The 18999-nt window shown below is 36.2% G+C and overlaps 1 protein-coding gene across 1 annotated transcript; it reads right to left on the bottom strand.

Moving 5' to 3' along the window:
* Positions 1-3866: 3866 nt before the first annotated feature.
* On the bottom strand, positions 3867-11587 carry SVIP (small VCP interacting protein). The gene is made up of 4 exons (XM_067749589.1): positions 11376-11587; positions 8633-8683; positions 7983-8096; positions 3867-4986 (listed from the first exon to the last, which is right to left on the bottom strand). The coding sequence occupies exons 1-4, from the start codon at positions 11427-11429 to the stop codon at positions 4972-4974; spliced, it is 234 nt and encodes a 77-aa protein (XP_067605690.1). The 5' UTR covers positions 11430-11587; the 3' UTR covers positions 3867-4971.
* Between the last annotated feature and the right edge of the window lie 7412 nt (positions 11588-18999).

Genomic DNA, 18999 nt, shown 5'->3' with positions numbered 1-18999 from the left:
TTTGATTTTTTAAAAAAATTATTTATTTGTTTTTGGCTGCTTTGGGTCTTAGTTGCAGCTCATGGGATCTTTGTTGAGGCACATGGGATCTTCATTGTGGTGCGTGGGCTTGTCTCTAGTGGTGGCCTGTGGATTTCCTCTAGTTGTGGTGCACAGGCTCCAGGGTGCGTGGGCTCTGTAGTTGAGGCACATGAGCTTAGTAGTTGTGGCATGCAGTTGCCATGTGGGATCTTAGTTCCCTGACCAGGGATCGAACCCCATCCCCCATTGCAGTGTGGATTCTTTACCACTGTACCGCCAGGAAAGTCCCGAGTGATTTGACTTGTATGTTCCTCAACTAATATTAACACTGAATTTCTCTGTATAGTAATCAGCAGTATTTCCATCAAAACTTTTACTGTGCTTAAATTTTTCTCCTAAACATTTATGTCTTTAATAATTAAAGTTAATTTAATTAATTTAGTTACTATTTTAGTTTTCTATTCCTGATGTAACAGCTTACCAGAAACTTAGTAGCTTAAACACCACAAATTTATTATGTTATAGTTTTGTAGGTCAGAAGTTTGAGATGATCTCAATGGGGTAAAATCAATATGTCAGCAGGGCTATGTTCCCTTCTGAGGAGTCTAGGAAAGAATCCGTTCCTTTGCCTTTTCCACCTTCTAGAGGCTGTCTGATCTCCTTGGTACATGTCCTCCCTTCCTCTATCTTCAAAGCCAGCAATAGAGTACTGCAGTGATGCTGCTTCTTTGTTTACATTTCTTTGACCACAGGTTGGAAAGGTTCTTTGCTTTTAAAGATCCATATGGTTAGATTGGGTCCACCTGGATAATCCAGTATAATCTCCCCATTTTAATGTCATTAACTGAATCACATTTGCAAAATACCTTTTGCTGTGTTATATAACATATTCCCAGATTCCAGGGATTAGGATGGGACCACCTTTTGGGGAGGGTGGCTTTATTCTTTCTGCCTACACATCTTATGATGGTCTTTTTAAAATTTATTTATTTATTTATTACCTTTGGCTGTGTTGGGTCTTAGTTGCTGCCGCATGGGCTTTCTCCAGTTGCAGCGAGCGGTGGCCACTCCCCGTTGCGGTGCACAGGCTTCTCACTGTGGTGGCCTCTCCCGTTGTGGTGCATGGGCCTACTTGCTCCGCGTCATGTGGGATCTTCCTGGACCAGGGCTCGAACCCGTGTCTCCTGCATTGGCAGGCGGATTCTTAACCACTGCGCTACCAGGGAAGCCCTATGATGGCCTTTTTAAATGGAGCTAAGAACATGGTCACAATTGACATTGGGGTCTAGCTGCTAGCTGAATGGCACTGAAAAAGAATATGGAAAAGTGAGACTATATTCAGAAGGAAAGGACTAAGTGTAGATGGCTCTTACTCATTGACTTAGTGAAAATCACTAGGTTCTTTTTTCAAACTTGTTTTGGTTATCATAGATCTTGCATTTCCCATATAAATTTTAGATTGTTTTGTCAATTTCTCTGCCAGAGTTTGCTAGGATGTTTCATTTAATTTATTGATCAATTTGAGAATGCCATCTTGACAACACTGTGTCCACCAATCCATGAACATGAATGTCTCACCATTCATATATTTAAAAAAAAATTTTTTTCTCAGCAGTTTTGTGGTTTTTACTTCAGATCTTTTACCTTTTTCTTTTTTCCTAAGTATTTTATCCTATGTGATGATACTGTATGATTGATATTGTTTTAATTTTCAGATTGTTCATTACTTGCATATAAAGACAGAAATGATTTTTTCCATATAATGATTTGGTATTCTGCAACCTCGCTAATCACCTTAGTTTCAAAGTCTGCTATATATGCAAATGGACGGTTTCAGTGGCTTTTGAGAAAGAGAAAACTACCACATCTCAATCAACTTAAAGTACATACAGTAATCATGGGCATTTGACATGCTTGCTTGGAGATGTTAAAGGAATACCTTAAATACCTTAAATATCAACCCAGATAGGTATACATATCTACCTACCTCTTACTGATCTGTTTATGCAGATATTATTCAAATCTAAAACTGACAAGGGTTACCTTTTCTTCTAAGGGCAGAGCATAATTCTTATCAGTGAAAATAAACAAGTTGAAATGTTGGAGCAGAAAAAGAAAATTCATATCTTATGCCAATTCTTCTGAGGTATCAAGGATGATAGAACCTTTACTATAGTATTTCTCTAAGAAAAATCCAGACTAATAATAGCATTTTTTTTTTTTTTTTGCGGTACGCGGGCCTCTCACTGCTGTGGCCTCTCCCGCTGCGGAGCACAGGCGCCGGACGTGCAGGCTCAGCGGCCATGGCTCACGGGCCCAGCTGCTCCGCGGCATGTGGGATCCTCCCAGACCAGGGCACGAACCCGTGTCCCCTGCATCGGCAGGCGGACTCTCAACCACTGCGCCACCAAGGAAGCCCAATAGCATTTCTTTTTGGAAAAGAAACATGCTTACCTATAAATTATTTAAGATGTAGTAAAGATAAATTTTTGTTAAACAGATGGCCAAAGCCAATTTCTTATATAGGAAAATGTATATTTGTACCCTGTAAGGCAGTACAGCATTTATAACAAAACTATTAATTACATTCCAATCAGTGGAACAAAAGTATCACATACAGATGTTTTAAAAAACATGCAGCACGTTAGCAAAGGGGCTGTGTGGTAATATACAACTCTTTGTTACCATAGTAATAGTTTAATGATTAGAATGAAGACGTAGTGATTTAAGCATTTTATATCTCAACATGATAGTTACATATAAGCATTTTACTGTTTGGTTTTATTTTAGTAATTTGGTTGGGGAGTTTGGGTGACATATCAATCATTATAATGCTTTCCTATTTAAATTATGAATTATGGGAAACTGGCTCTAGGCTAAGTTTTCATCAGGAACTGATTCATAACTTTGAGGAAGATTCCTGGAATATGTGTATGTGTGTATACATTTTTTTTTTAAGTAGTCACTTATTGGTTTCCTATCACGCATCCAGTCTCTCCTTTTTCCTTCCCCTTCCTAACACTATTCCTAACATTGAGTATCACCCCTTAGCCCATGCAACCCATGTGGTTTTGAGGAAACACGATCACACCCATGGAGGCAGGCCATGATTGGCGGGAATGGCATATCCCACTGTTCCTAGAAAGCAATTCATCAGCACAGCATTCTTGGTTCAACAGTAAATAAGCATGGTATTTGGATATAAACTGCTATTAGAAATAGAGCATTATCCCCTAGATGTAAACCTTTTGTTTACACTAACCCAAGCTGTAATTCTCTAAGCTGTAATACAGATAAAATTGTTCTTTCCATACTAAAACAGAAGCAAGGACGTGCACAGTTCTAGGATAGTATGCTCTGGTTCTATATCCATTCATCTATTAATGTTCCTTTTCTTTTCTGCCTTGGAAAAATTAATCATGTTGAAAAAGTCAAAAATTATATTTCTAAAATATAACTCAATGGCTTCACTATCCTTTATGAACAAACATACCACTAATTCTCTAAAACTTAAAATTGAACCTGTCTATAACTACATATCTTACCTGGATAGTCACAGATATTTCATTCTGTAATAGAAGGAAGTGATTTTTCCAGTGAGGAGTCAAGAGATCTATATTCTAGTTCAAACTCTTTAAAATTAACATATATAACATACTGCAATATAACACAAGATTTGTGGGAAGGAAGAGCGAGATAGTGGTTCAGTTTCCTTTCTGTAAATCAAATGAGCTGGTCTATTTAATTTACAGTCCCTATTGTACTTGATATTTGAAAATTCTAATTTAGGGCTCAGACTGTGGCCTTGTCATCCAAAAGAGCAACCAAATTAAAAGACACAGCAGTTCTTCTATTTTAGCTTATTATATATTAAAAAACTCAAAAAACCAAATATGTTATAATACATGTTACAAACGAACAAAAATCTACACAGTTTATGGCAATGTATCATATAGAATTACCTCACAATATTTTTATGTTTAAAGTAGACCTTTTTAAATACAGTACTTACATATTCCTCTTTCATATATTCATACTTGCCTTGGTAATTTGACATCTATATAAATCTTATGATCGTTCTTTAATAAATACAAAAGAATAAAAACACCTATGAAATGTGGACAAACACATTACCACTATACTTTGTTATATTTAACCCATCCAGATACTTAGTTTAACTCATTCAATTACTGCAAAGATCTTTATAGAGCTGAATCTGATACTGTATAATAGTACATCACTGCCCTCTGATGGTACCACTAATATATAATTTTAAACTCAGCAAGCAAAAAAAATCCAAAAAGTATTATAATGTAAAACACAGTATGTTAATTTTATAAGCTACAGAAGTAGAAAATAAATTAGGGGAAATTCAATGTTTTCTACAAATATTAATTTCTTAGTAAGTTATAAAAATTTACAGTGTTCCTTCATATAAGCCCTTCAAATGATTTTTCAAGATTTTCCCTGATGATCAGTTTAAAGGCACTAAGTCCATAAGTTTAAGCAAAAGTCTTCACATATAATGAAATAAAGAGATATAAGGTTAATCGGCAAACTATAAATAGCTAGATCATTTTATAAAGGAGGGAAAATACAAGTGCAAACTTTAATATCTGAGATGTATGCAGAATTTTTCCATGCAATATATAAATATATATTCACTATTTAGGCCCATGTTTTAACTACTAAAAAACGGCAAATCACCCACTGTCTGCAGAAGAGCAAATGTAGGGAAAATAAATATTTAATGAAAGGTCTGGCCATTTTCTAAGTCTAACAATCAAAAGCATTTTCAATATTCAATTTTGAAAAAGCACTGCATTTAAGAGCACTAAAATTACGAAGTCTGAATCTTCATTTATTCAAAGAGAAGAAATTAAATTGAGGATGTCCGCTTGACTGCAGATATTAATTATTGGCAGTAGACTCTTCCACTCGTGTTATGCTTTATGAAACTGTCCACTAGAAAAGATAAAAATATAGAGAAAAGTACATTTTGTTTAAAGTTATGTTACTATACTCTAGTGAACAAACAGATAAGAGAGAAATATAGGCTATACAAATGTAAAATGATCTTTGTGAGTAGCAGTGATTAGTAAAATTTTACATTATAGTATGAAATAAGATACATGATGGTATAAAAATATAAAGAAATAAAACAAAATATCTGGGCAGATTAATGAGTGGTAGCTAGATTCCCAAATACCTGATAATCAGTAAAAGAAAAACAAAACATCACAAAACAAGAACAACAATGAAACTACAAAATAAAAATAAAGAAATTCTTGTTTGAGGCAGGGGAGCGAAGAAACGGTAGAAATTATTAAATAATGGTCTGGCAAAGTCTTTTCCTTGCTTAACTTGAGAAACTATTCCATTTGGTGTTCTGTTTAATCAAGTTTATTAAATCTGCAATAGTAAGTTCTGAAAAAGCCATTGGGATATTACCAGAGATATTTACCAGTCTCTAAAGTAGTGTTTTCCAAGTACATTCAAGGAATTTTTTTTTAACGTATTTTTAAAAAATCTTTACTTAAAGTTTGAAAATTAAGGATTAATCCAAGTAAACTTGCTTTTCTTTATTTTAGAACTTCTTACAGACTTAAATAGTGTGCCTTTTTTAATCTCTAAGAAAGGAATTCAATATATAACACAATATTCAGGATTTTTAAACATTTTTACTATGGGATTCTATTTTCCACAAAATATCTCTTAGGACTAGTGTTACAAACACTAGAGCAGTGATTCTGAATCTGGTTTGACATCAGACTCCTTGGGGAGCTTAAAAATCCTGATGGCTAAGTCCCACGCTCAGAGATTCTGATTGATATAAGGTCAGACCCAAGGTTCAGTCTTTTTTGAAAGCTCCTCATGAGCCACTGCTCTAGACATCTGCCACCACTCCTCTACTAGTGTATCCTGAACTGATGCTAGTTTGTGTCCTGATGCTATCATCACACTGACTTCGTAAAATAAGTTCTGCCTTTCCAGAACACAGTGAGCATGGCCAATGCCAAGTGTCCCAGGAAGAGGCAGCTAGTCAGGAGATGAATATGTGGAGGGCATGAACACAGGGAAGGACATGTTTTCCTCATACTATGAAGTCGGGTTAGGAAGAATCTAGCTATACCACAGAACACTCAAGGCCAGCCTGTAGAACAGGCCTGACAGCAGCCCCTAAAAGAGCCTAGGCCAAAGGGTTTGAGCATTAAAGTTACTCTTTAAAGTTACTCCAAAAATTTATTTTGAACTTCACTTTATGCTCTCAATGAGCAATGCAGGTGGTCAAAGAAAAAAGGTACTAAATTTAACACTGAGATGTTCTTCATTTTGAGCACTTCTGAAGGGACCAGAAGAAATATAGGGCCTAATTTATTTTTAATCTATAGGCTTCAGGGCACAGAAGCTTTGGGTTTAATTAAGAAAGCCCCTTTCTCCCTTAAGAGTTCAAAAGCTGATGTTAAATTTGTTAGGTTACAACATGTTAAATAAGTACCTTCTGACTATACATAAAGTATCCCTTTTGTAACATTATATGTGACTTCAAGTCATTCAGAACTTCTTTTTCTTCTACTATGAAATAGTTGATCTCAGCATCATTTTCAGTTCCATAATTTAATTTTCACAAATTCTTTGTCTTTGAGAACTCTATATGAAGTAAACCTGGTGACACAGATCTTTATCTCAACAGAATATTGAAAGTAAGCATCTATACTTCTGATAAATATCTGACCTTGTATCTTCCAACTGTTTTACTTTACATTTATTCTATTCTATTATGAGGGTATATTAAAAAATAAATAACTAAACAAACAAACAAACACAATGGTCAGTTATTTACCTTAATATCAAAACGAATTATTTTATATATTGTTAAAAGTTAACTATAAAAAATTATTTTCTTTTAATTTCATTTATTAAATGAGATTAGATGAAGTAACATATAACGATAAAATGTACACAGATAAATCTTATTGCTATGTGATATTCCTGAGTCAGAATCATGTCTGCTCAGGATGCTCCTGAACTGCCTGCCCCACAACTTGGGGTGGTACGTACATATATGTATTTATACAGATAGTTTTGAGAGCAAAAACCAAACCAAATGGAGAAGACAGAGAATCAGCTAAACAAGTGCTCATAAATCACTGACAAATTAAATATAAATGAAACTCAGGACATTGTCCTTTTCACAAATACCCTTGAGAAATGTATTTCCTTTAAAAATGGAAGAAGAAAATCTTAATATCTGAACCATTCGCCTCCTGAGCTTTAACCTGTAAAAGAAAACCTTTATAATCCTGCTAGACTGTAAAGATCCCCAAGTTCAGGGACGTTGTTTAACTTGTCCATCATTATATTTCTAGTGTCAAGAGCTACAACTGCTGCTATTGGGATGGGCATGTGTCAGACTCACCTGTGTACACCCTATTGTCCAAATTAACATTAACGTAACTATGATAATGAGTGACAATGGGTAGCTCAAAATCTCAAATCATTTAGTGAAAAAAACTCAAATAGTTTGATCAAAGAGTTTGATTACAGTATAATCCAATTTTCTAAGATTGAAGTATAAAATGAGATTAGAAATGATGTCTGTCAAAATGACACTGAATTTGGGTGATTTTTACTTTCTTCTTTGTGTCCTTCCATTTTGCTTAAGTTTTCTACACATTTAAGATTGCCATTAACCATATAAGTATGAAGTATTATGATATAGGGTTGAGATAAACAGGAAAAGTCTATTTTCATTTTGGGAAAAAGAAAGCAAATCTATTCCAATGAATGTTGGAATGTCCAAATAAGCTGACACTTCTTCCAATCTATATTGTTCATGCTTTTAAATTAATTCACAATTTTCTGACAATCCAGTTCCCGAGGAAATTATTGAACAGATTGCTACTGGAGTTTTGAAAAATTCCAGGTAAATCAAACCTTAAGTAAATTTTAATACTTACCCTAAGGCCACCTTCTGGTGGGGGTCCAGATGCAGCCATTTCTTTTTCTATTTTTTCCTTTTTCTTTCTCTTTTCTTCCACAGACTGAACGTTCAGAATGCCCCGAGATGCAGCCTTCAGGAAAATTATTAAGGAGTGTAGAAAAAGAACAAAAATTAACTTCCTGTTACCAAAAGGTGTTGTTTGTTTTCTGCCTTTTAGGTTTTTCTTTGGAGTTGGGGGGTAGGGGATGGGGTTGGTCTATTTTTGGTAACAAAGAATTAGACTATTTCTACAACAGCTTTACGTACAACATATGATTTCTTCATTGGGTATTTTGCAACCATACACATTTCCCCCTAAAGTTACTTCACATCTGTCAGTGTTTTATAAGGCACAGTCATTTCATCTCAAGGAAGAATGTTATTAAGATTCTTCCTTGGCATCTCCCATAACAGAAGACGTGTATAGAAATTTTCATACATTAAATGACATAAATGCATTAAACCAATTTATAGAAACAGAAATCATTTTGAAAATGTTTTCCTTTAATTTAAATTTCTAAGATATCAGATACCATTTTCACTACAGAATACTACTAGTAATAGATATCTATAGAGAACAAAACGCAAATTTAATTATCTAAGGTAGAATTTTATTTTTACTCTCACCTCCTTCTGTCTTCTTTCTGCAGCCTCTGCAAGCTTTGCTCTTTTTTCTTCCTAGGAAAAATGTGTAAGAAATATGGTTTAAAACAAAACCAAACATTATCCTTGATATTTTATACTTTTATCTTATAGGTAATATAACAGTTTACAAAAATAGTACTGGCCCCAAATGTCCTATTAAGAATGCCATTATTTATAACATTTATAAAATACTCAACTTTCTGAATTTCATTCTCCCAATCAATAAACCTTCAAGGACTTCCCTGGTGGCACATGGTTAAGAATCCGCCTGCCAATGCAGGGGACATGGGTTCAAGCCCTGGTCCAGGAAGATCACACACGCCGTGGAGCAACAAAGCCCGTGCGCCACAACTACTGAGCCTGCGCTCTAGAGCCCGCGTGCCACAACTACTGAACCTGCATGCCACAACTACTGAAGCCCACATGCCTAGAGCCGGTGCTCTGCAACGAGAAGCCACCGCAATGAGAAGCCCGCATACCTCAACGAAGAGTAGCCCCTGCTCGCCACAACTAGAGAAAGCCCGCGCACAGCAACGAAGACCCAACACAGCCAAAAATAAATAAAATAAATAAATTTATAAAAATTAAAAACAAATTTAAAACCCTCCAAATAAGCACATGATGAGACATACACCTACATCTATATCATATATATACATTATATATCTCATACATACATACACATACACACACAGAGTGGCCTATAAAATAATCTGTTTGCTTTTTCAAAAAAAAAGAGCTTACAAGCTAGTCAGGGCAATAATAAAACAAATGACATTTAATAATACAAGCAGGGAAATACACGGTTTGGTACTGCCAATTAAAAAGGAGTTTGGGGCTTCCCTGGTGGCGCAGTGGTTGAGAGTCCGCCTGCCAACGCAGGGGACACGGGTTCATGCCCCGGTCCGGGAAGATTCCACATGCCGCGGAGTGGCTGGGCCCGTGAGCCATGGCCGCTGAGCCTGCGCGTCCGGAGCCTGTGCTCCGCAACGGGAGAGGCCACAACAGTGAGAGGCCCGCGTACCGCAAAAAAAAAAAAAAGGAGTTTGAAGCAGGCTGGTATTTTCGGAAGAAGTTCATGAATGAAGTGAGTGAATCTTATTGAGTAGGACAGGAAGGACTAGAGGAAATTTATGAGATGTACTGTTTCATGTTGGGAAACCGTGAATATTATTTTTCTATATCTACATTATTCATAATAATAAGTTATAAATTATGTAAATATACGACAGTAAGTAGCATTCTCTTGGGAGCTGTGTTAATAATTCCCCCATTTTCCATACCACAATACATTCATTCATTCATTTCATCCATTGGATAAATACTTATTGAGCAACTATCATGCCTCAGGAACTTTTCTAGATGCTGAAGATACAGCAGTGAAATAATACAGATAAATGTTTCCACCCACATGGAATTTACATTCCAATGAGGACAGTCACATATAATCAAATAAATATACATCTGTCAGACTGAAGTAAGTGCTTTAGGGAAATATAAAGAAAAGTATGGTCGATAAGAAATGGAAGGATGGGTGGATGGTAGCGTGGAGGATCTACTTTATGTAGGGTGGTGAAGAAAAGCCTCAAAGATAAAGTGACATTCAAGCAGTAAGCAATGTGGTTATCTGGGGCGGGGGAGGGGAGGAAGGGCTTAACAAATGCTGGCAGATTGGTATTTTATCAATAGCTAGATAAACAAAATTAAGAACATTTAAAAGCAACAGTAGCAAGAAAGACAAGGTGAACTTTCTCATATCAACTTCCAGGTCATTTTTAGTATTTATGATCAAATAGCTGAAGAGTTAATGTACTTCCCTAAACAACTCATTTCCTTCAACGAATTTTTAGCCAGATACAAGAGAGGAATTTAGGTGTTCCGTTATCAACTTCCTGTAAGGATTATTAAGGTAAAAATGCTGTTAAAAATTAGAAAGCTACAAAAAGTATAAATGTATTATACCACAAACCACCTAGTTAAATCTGAAATTATCCAGATAAATAACGAATACTTTCTAGTACAAGTATGTCCCAAATATTGCATGGAACAAACCTACGTATCTTTTAAATATATTGTTTATCTGAAACGTCAAAGTTAACTGGGCGCCCTATATTTTTATTTGCTAAACGTAGCAACTTTACAAACTGTACACTCGGTACTACATAAAATACTTCAAAAAAAAAACCTTAAAAGTGATAAAGACTAAAGGTAAATCATTAATACAATATCCAATAAAGCGCAGAAATATACGAGACTTTATTGATCACCTTCTTTAAACAGCTGGTACAAACAGGAAGATGCACATCTCCTACAAGATTAAACACTTCAGTTCCCGGAGAAAGAAGGATTTCTTTTCGCACCCTAACTCCATATACCGCATCGCCAGGAATGGCCGCCACATCGCACCGTCCACGTGCGCCTGCGTCCTACGAACTGCCAATTCTGCCACCCGGCTGAAGGTAAAGAGACGCTGGAGCCGCCTTTAGAAAGACACCGACGCGGCGGCAGCAGCCCAGGTCCGGCAGGCAGGACCTCAAGGTCCCTCGGAGCACGGCCACCATCTCCGCCACCAAGGTCCCCGTCGACGGGCTCCACGGCCCGTGCCGCCGCTTCCAACGGCCAGTCCTGGGGCCGCAGCTCGGGGCCTCCGGCGCGCCCCTCCGAGAACAGGTGCTCGCGGCGCCGGCGGGCGGACGCGGGGACGCTGGGAGGCGGTCTTACTTACCAGGTCCGGCGAAGGAGGCGCGGCCTCCGTGGGACAGGGAAAACACAGCCCCATGGGGATCGCGGCTGGGGGATTCTCCTCCTGGGTCCGCCCCAGACCAGGCCGTGCGAACTGCGCGATCAGACCCGAGTCCCAGTTATGCGGTGCTCGCTCCGCCCTCAGCGGGCGGCTTGGTGACTGGGTGGCTCGGCTCCGCCCCGCTCCTCTGCCGCAGCGCCCCACCACCGCCCCGCGGCTCCACCCCCGCCCCACCATTCCTCTGGGGCTCGGCTCCGCCCCCCTGATGCCAGCCTCCAGCCTGGTCGTGCCTGGACCCCACCCCTGAAGCTAGCCTCCGCCCCACTGAGTAGCCGCCCCACCCACACTTCCAGAGGCTCTGCTAGGACGGGGCCTTGATCCCAGGAAACACCTGCTGAGGGCGACATGCAGAGGAGAGGTGGAAAAGCTTGGCTATGGCCTCAAAGCTAGCCCAGTTGGCTAGCCCTGTATAAATGAGTGACAAGACTCTGGATAGTTTATGCTACCCCTTTTGTGAGAAGGGACTCTGACCTCCAAGAAATTAAAGCCAAGATTTCAAGTTGATGTCAGCCCCCTTTTTGTAAGTGCCACTCAGTACTACTTCAGTTAAGAGGGCAGAACGTGAAATCCATCACTGTGTTTTAGAATTGAGCCTCATGAATGCACCTTTAGTTGAGTTTCCTATTAGTTTCTGGTGCTTTGGATTCATTTATCCATTCAAGAGTAATAATAATGTTTGATATATTCAGAAATATTTACATTGAATGCTTCTCAAATTTTAATAGGCATTAAGAATCACCTGGGCATCTACTTAAATGAATTAACATATGAGTTAACAAATTTCACAGCCAAATGGATGTATCATTGGAAAATTGATGCAAGCGTGCAGGGTTCTTGATCTTAATCTTCTGTTAACAGTTTTATGAAGCCACAAAGTTTTCCTTTAGAATTCTATAATTTCTTACCCAGTTCAGTGCTATGGTCTAAAAATTATCAGAAGCCTGCACCTGTCAAAAAAATCCTTTCTATGACTCCTCTTGAAGATGAAGCATTTTTTGCAAGAGCATGGGAGTGAAATAGTGACCATATGTAAATGACAAAGGACTTAAAAAGACATGATTGAAGATCTGATTACAGTGCAATTGACAAAAAAACTTGGTTACTGCTGTGACATACAACAATTCAAGATAATTACTAACATTATACCTGTTAACATTTTACTAAGACATAACCAGATTTTTAGGAGCTCCATATAATTTCCAGTATATCTATATTAATAACATTTACCCATACAACATAAAATAAGAAGGTTTATCAGCACTCATTTGATAATGCTTCCCATGTAATTTAACATACCAAATAAGCCTAATTTGTTTAATATTTCTCTTTCTCAGATGCTTCAGGTATCCTCTCTGAAGCATCCTAGAGTTAGCTAGAAGTCAAAATAACTTCGATTAGAATTTGATATTTGGGAAGTTTTTCAAAAATATCAAAAAGGTTTCAAAATACTTGGTCACATAGGATTGTATGTCACAGTGGAACAATACTTAATTACTTAACCAGTGACAATAAAAGATTTCAAAAGCAAATGTCAAAAGTTGTAACAGATTACTGGTTAAAGGTAAAGAAACTTTGCAGTCAGTTATCCAAAGCAAATCAATATTTTAAGAAAACTTTGTCTTCTTAATAGAGAGAAAGCCAAATTCAGGTTTTGTACCACTTTACCTTTCATAATAAAATTAATTTACTCAATTAAATTGATTCTAATCTTTATCACTCCTGACCACACATAGAATGGCTTTCTAAAGATTCATTTTTTTTCCCCTCACAATCTTCTACAACTTTCTATATCCACATTAATTGGTCCCTTATTTTCTTTCCCATTTAGGAATAACCAGCTTTAGGACAAAATTACTTTCTTTTCCCTTAACAAAACGCATTTCCATTCTTTATACCTTCTTTTTCCCATACAAAGATGTTTTCCTTATTAATTTTTACTAGTTTTAATTACATATTTTAATTATTATAATTCTTAACCTCAAAAAACTTAGTTTCTAGTGAAAAATAAGGAGTAAGCAATTTATGAACTTGTACATTAGCATTTTGTAGATAGGCAAACTTGTGAATACTATTTGTAGTTTCTAAAAACAGGTGATTCCTTAAAGAAAATGTCTCAGTGTGACACCAAACATATTTATTTATTTATTGTGAATTTTATTTTATTTATTTGTTTATGCATCAGGTTCTTATTAGTTATCTATTTTATACACATCAGTGTATACATGTCAATCCCAATCTCCCAGTTCATCCCACCACCACCCCCACCACCCCTGCGCCACTTTCCCCCCTTGGTGTCCATACATTTGTTCTCTACATCTGTGTCTCTATTTCTGCCCTGCAAACTGGTTCATCTGTACCATTTTTCTAGGTTCCACATATATGCGTTAGTATACGATATTACATATTTATCAATAGTCCTAAATATCTTTAGTTTCTCTGTAAAAAGAAACCTATGTTTGGTAATTAATATTTCAGTATCTTATTTGGAAATGATCTGGATATTCAATGAATTGCCACCATTGAACTTAATTTAGCAGTTTCAAGTTACAAAAAAAAAAATCTGGAGGACCTATTTTCGATAGATATACTTAAAACATAATTATTCCTAAAGAGTTCGCTTAAAACTCTTATTTACATTTAATTTACTTAAAAGTTTCATCATATCAAGTTATTTTTCTTGCTGACAAATTTTGTAATGGGGATAAACCTAGGTACAATAAAAATATTATACTTAATGTTGATGACCCTAAAGAAATGTCTGTATTAATTAAACCAACAAACTGAAACTTGTTTTCATTCATTTAAATTAAATCTATTTCATTTAATCTATTAATTCTAGATCATGTGATCCTAAAATTCATTTGGGTTACTTTCTTTTATATTTCTGAGTATTTATATAAGCACTTAATTTCCTTTAAGCCAATTAAATAGAGTCCTTTTACAAATTAATATTGGCAATACCACATGTCTACAACACACATATATAAATATATACACACAGACACATAGTTTCCACTATGTGGACAGAGAATATAGGCAATATGTTATAGTAACTTTAAATGGAGTATAATCTTTAAAAATATTGAATCACTACATTGCACACCTGAAACTAATATTGTTAATCAACTATACTTCAATAAAAAACAAAACAGAACAAAACAAAACTCTCTCCTAGGACTGTTTAAAGATTTTAAACACTTTGTTTAAACACAAGTCATTATAAATATACAGAAGAGGAAATTTATTTCCCCCTATTATTAAATCATAACTCTAAATCTCTAAATAAGTTGTAAATCCAATTGTAAAAATTTAAACATGAATACATCATTTTCAAAGGCTTATGCATATTATTATTTGTTGAAAAGAAGCAAGTCTCAAATTACCACAGAAAAGAAAGTGGTAGTAAGATATGGTGTTTAATAAAATTCTAGACCCTGTAGCTTGGATGTTAAATGGTTGCACTGTTTATTTTGCGGAAATGTCAGAGCATTGTCTTTATTTTTCAAACGAAGTCAAATCACAAAATGCCACTTGATGTTAGAAATCTGCATATTTTGTTCTGGCATGATTTCTTCCATACAGACTTCAGCTTTATGTCCACTAGAAGAGATTAAAATACACAAAGAAAAATACATTCAATCAAAATATACATAAGGAAAAGTTTATACAAACTGTAAGTCCTCTGGGAAAAGTCTCAGAGAGAGAAGCCTTTCTTATACAAAAAGAATTGTATAAAGAGCTAGAAATGCTATTCTAAATTAAAACAAGGTCACATTCAGATAGAAGCCAGATATGAGATGCACTATTATCAAATAAGTCATATCTGGGAATAAATATGACATAAACATTTTTTTCTACGAGTCAAGGAACAAATGCTACAAGTAAAAAGAATTTGCAGAAACCAAAACTAACAATCAGGAGAAAGGGTGAAGGCATTTCTGAACATAATGGATTTGACAGAGATGTTAAGCATAAGGATTTTTCTTCCCAAGTCTTATGGTATGTGATTGACTAAGAAGGTATGTTATACGCATCTATTGAGTGTTTGAAGTCTTGAAATGACCCAAAATGAAGTGAACAAGAGGGACAAATAAGTGTAAATGGAAAGATTATGTATATCACTATTAGGAAGAACTGAACCTTAAAATAATATTTCAGGATAATTTTAATATGCATGAATATTATAATTATATAATTAGGAGAAAACTTTTGTTATAGAGATTTTAAACAGACAAAATGAAAACAAAAACTACTTTTTCAAACTTTTCACAACACAACTGAGTGCTCTAGCCTCATCCTGCATCTTCTGTTCTACTGGGCACAATCCATGTTAATAAAGGACTTGTACGTATGGACTCGGACCTTTATTTTCATCCCAAACCATTTAAGATGTACAAAGTAGTGTTATTCTGTGTGGTCTGGTTTTGGTGCTAATCTTACATTCATTACTACTTTGTAACAAGATTAGTAGAGAAATTGAGAGTAAACACTTATGTTTGTTTATAATAATTTGATATTGCCATAACATTTTGACTGCATGTTACAGAATGATCAGTCCACAATGGTTTGGAAATTAAACCAAACAAAATTTATCTTAGCCCACATTTGAGAAGCAGGGAGAGCCTGAGCTTAAATAGGAGGTATTATATATTTTGGTCAATATATAGAAGAAACACTAGGATAGTGTATACTTTGGACCTTTGAGCCCCTGACATTCTTTTTTTCGGGAAAAGCGTGTATTTTTTCCTTTACAGAATATCAGAACTTTCATGACTGCCTAGTACTGCCAAAAGAAAATATCTGGATGTTCTGAAGATAACTCCAGAATTTTTGTATTAACGACAATGAATACTAAGTACCAGATTGAGCTCAGACTTTTCATGGATCATGCATTTTATTTTTTATATTTGTATTTATTTGTGAGACATTTCAGTTGTCTCTGAAAGCTCAAGTGAATTGGTGGGATAATTGATAAAGAACATTTTGTAGATATTTCTATAAGACACATCTGGTAGCTCAAGAAAGAAAAAGGAGCTTTTTAATGGAATGCCCTAAATGGTTTGGTATTGAGGGCAAGGCACAAAAGGAGGAGATCAATGGCACAAGATATCAGCACTGGAAAAGGGATAGAAAGATTAACCAAACTAGGGCTTCCCTGGTGGCGCAGTGGTTGAGAGTCCGCCTGCCGATGCAGCGGACGCGGGTTCGTGCCCCGGTCCGGGAAGATCCCACATGCCGCGGAACGGCTGGGCCCGTGAGCCATGGCCGCTGAGCCTGCGCGTCCGGAGCCTGTGCTCCGCAACGGGAGAGGCCACAGCAGTGAGAGGCCCGCGTACCGCAAAAAAAGAAAGAAAGAAAAAAAAAAAAAACACAAAGCACAGATTGGGAGAAAATATTTGCAAAACACATAAAGAACTGGTATCCAAAATATACAAATGACTCAAAACTCAACAACAACAACAAAAAATTAAAAAGTGGGCAAAAGGTCTGAACAGACACCTTTCCAAAAAAGTTATACAGATGCAGATAAACATATGAAAAGATTGTCAAGAGTACATATCATCAGGGAATTGCAAATTAAAACAATGAGATATCACTACACAACTGTCTAAATGGCTACAATCCCCAAACACTGATAACAAATGTTGCCAAGGATGAGAAGCCACAGAGAACTCTCATTCATTGCTGGTGGGAATGCAAAATGATACTGCTACTTTGGAAGACAGTTTTGCCAGTTTTTTTCCAAAGCTAAACATAGTTTTACCATATGAGCCAGCAATTGTGCTCCTAGGTACTTCCCCAAATGAGTTGAAAGCTTATGTCTACACAAAAACCTGCCCATGAAGGTTTATGGCAGCTTTATCGATGATTGCCAAAAATTGGAAGCAACCAAGATGTTTTTCAATAGGTGAATGAATCCATACAATGGATTAAAAAAATGTTATCAAGTCATGAAAAGATATGAAGGAAACTTCAGTGCGTATTACTAAGTGAAAGAAGCCAGTCTGAAAGACTACATACTGTATGATTCCAACCATATGACATTCTGGGAAAAGCAAAACTATAGAGATAGCAAAAAGATCAGTGATTGCCAAGGGCTTGAGAGGGGTGAGGGAAGAGGGAAGGGATGAATGTATAGAGCACAGGAGATATTTAGGGCAGTAAACAATCTCCTGTATAATATTGTAATAGTATATAAAATGTGTGTGTATATATATATATATATATATATATATATATATACATATATATGTTTGTGCGGGGGAGTGTTTATCAGCTTTATTGAAGTATAGTTGACCTGCAATAAACTGCACATATTTATTTGAAGTGTACACTTTTAAATGTTCTGACACGTGTACACCCGTGAAACCATCACCACAAACAAGATAATACATACATACATATAAAGAGGCTATTTTCCTGATCAAAAAGAACCAATTCAGCAGGTGTATACTTTTCGCCCTTTGTCCTGTATCTTTTTCTTTTGGAATGTGGACACAATCTCTACCTATGTAGAAGCTTTTATGAGACAATGAGAATAAAAATCATGTGAAAAGTGTGAAGGATCAAAAAGACAGAAGGAACCTGGGACTTCTTCGATGATTTTTGAAACCACCCTATCAACCCTAGACCGCCTAGGTCAGGAGTTCTCCTTTGGAAGAAAAAATACTCCTATTTGGTTAAACCATTGCAGTTGAGTTTCTCTTATAAGGAGATGAAGTTAGAAATTCCTAACTGACATAGCTATCCATTAGCTGGGCTTATAAAATATTTTCTTTCAAAAAGAAAACCAACAGAAAAAAAATCTTAATGATCAGAAATATAACTTTTCCCAAATCTTTCTGTAATCTTTCTATAATGAAATATAATCCTGATCCTGGAAGTTGCCTGAATAAGGCCAGGGCTCACTACTAAGGTGGAAGAGGAATGGATGAGGAAATTTGGGGATTTTCACCCTGAAGAAAAGTCTGCATATGAAGGGAGGTAACAGCTTTCTTCAAATATCTGAAAGACTTTCCAGTGGAAGGGCCATTGGATTTATGACTGGCTATTAGATGTGTAATTGGTACCACATGTAAAAGGCTCATGGAGGCAATATAACCATGTTCTGTGGAAGAACTTTTAAATCCTTGTCAAAGGTATGCAAAGATGGAATATAAGCTATGGTAGAGTTTTCTGATGTTGCCAAGGGTTCAAGCCTAGGCTGAAAACCTATTTGGCAGGAGGTTTTGTGATTTATTGTCCAAATAATACAACCCAGAAGATTTAAGTGAATAACTTTAGGGAGTCAGATAATATACGCAAAGGAAAAACTGGAATCCAGAGCACTGAGGTTTCAAAGACCACACTCTTTCCATTAAACCACATCATCTCCAGGAGACAACTACAAAAGAGATTTAAATAACAGATGAGAATTTGATTAGAGGAGTTTTAAGGTATCTTCCCAGACTGCAGTTACTGATTTCTCAAAGGAAAGGAAAGAAACAAAATTTAGAGTGTTCCATAAATGAAAAATTGAGGATGCCTCTTGCATTTAAGGATCTGT

This window comes from Pseudorca crassidens, chromosome 9 (genome assembly GCF_039906515.1).
Source record: "Pseudorca crassidens isolate mPseCra1 chromosome 9, mPseCra1.hap1, whole genome shotgun sequence".
NCBI classification, from domain to species: domain Eukaryota; kingdom Metazoa; phylum Chordata; class Mammalia; order Artiodactyla; family Delphinidae; genus Pseudorca; species Pseudorca crassidens.
This window is presented reverse-complemented; position numbering and strand designations above follow the sequence as displayed.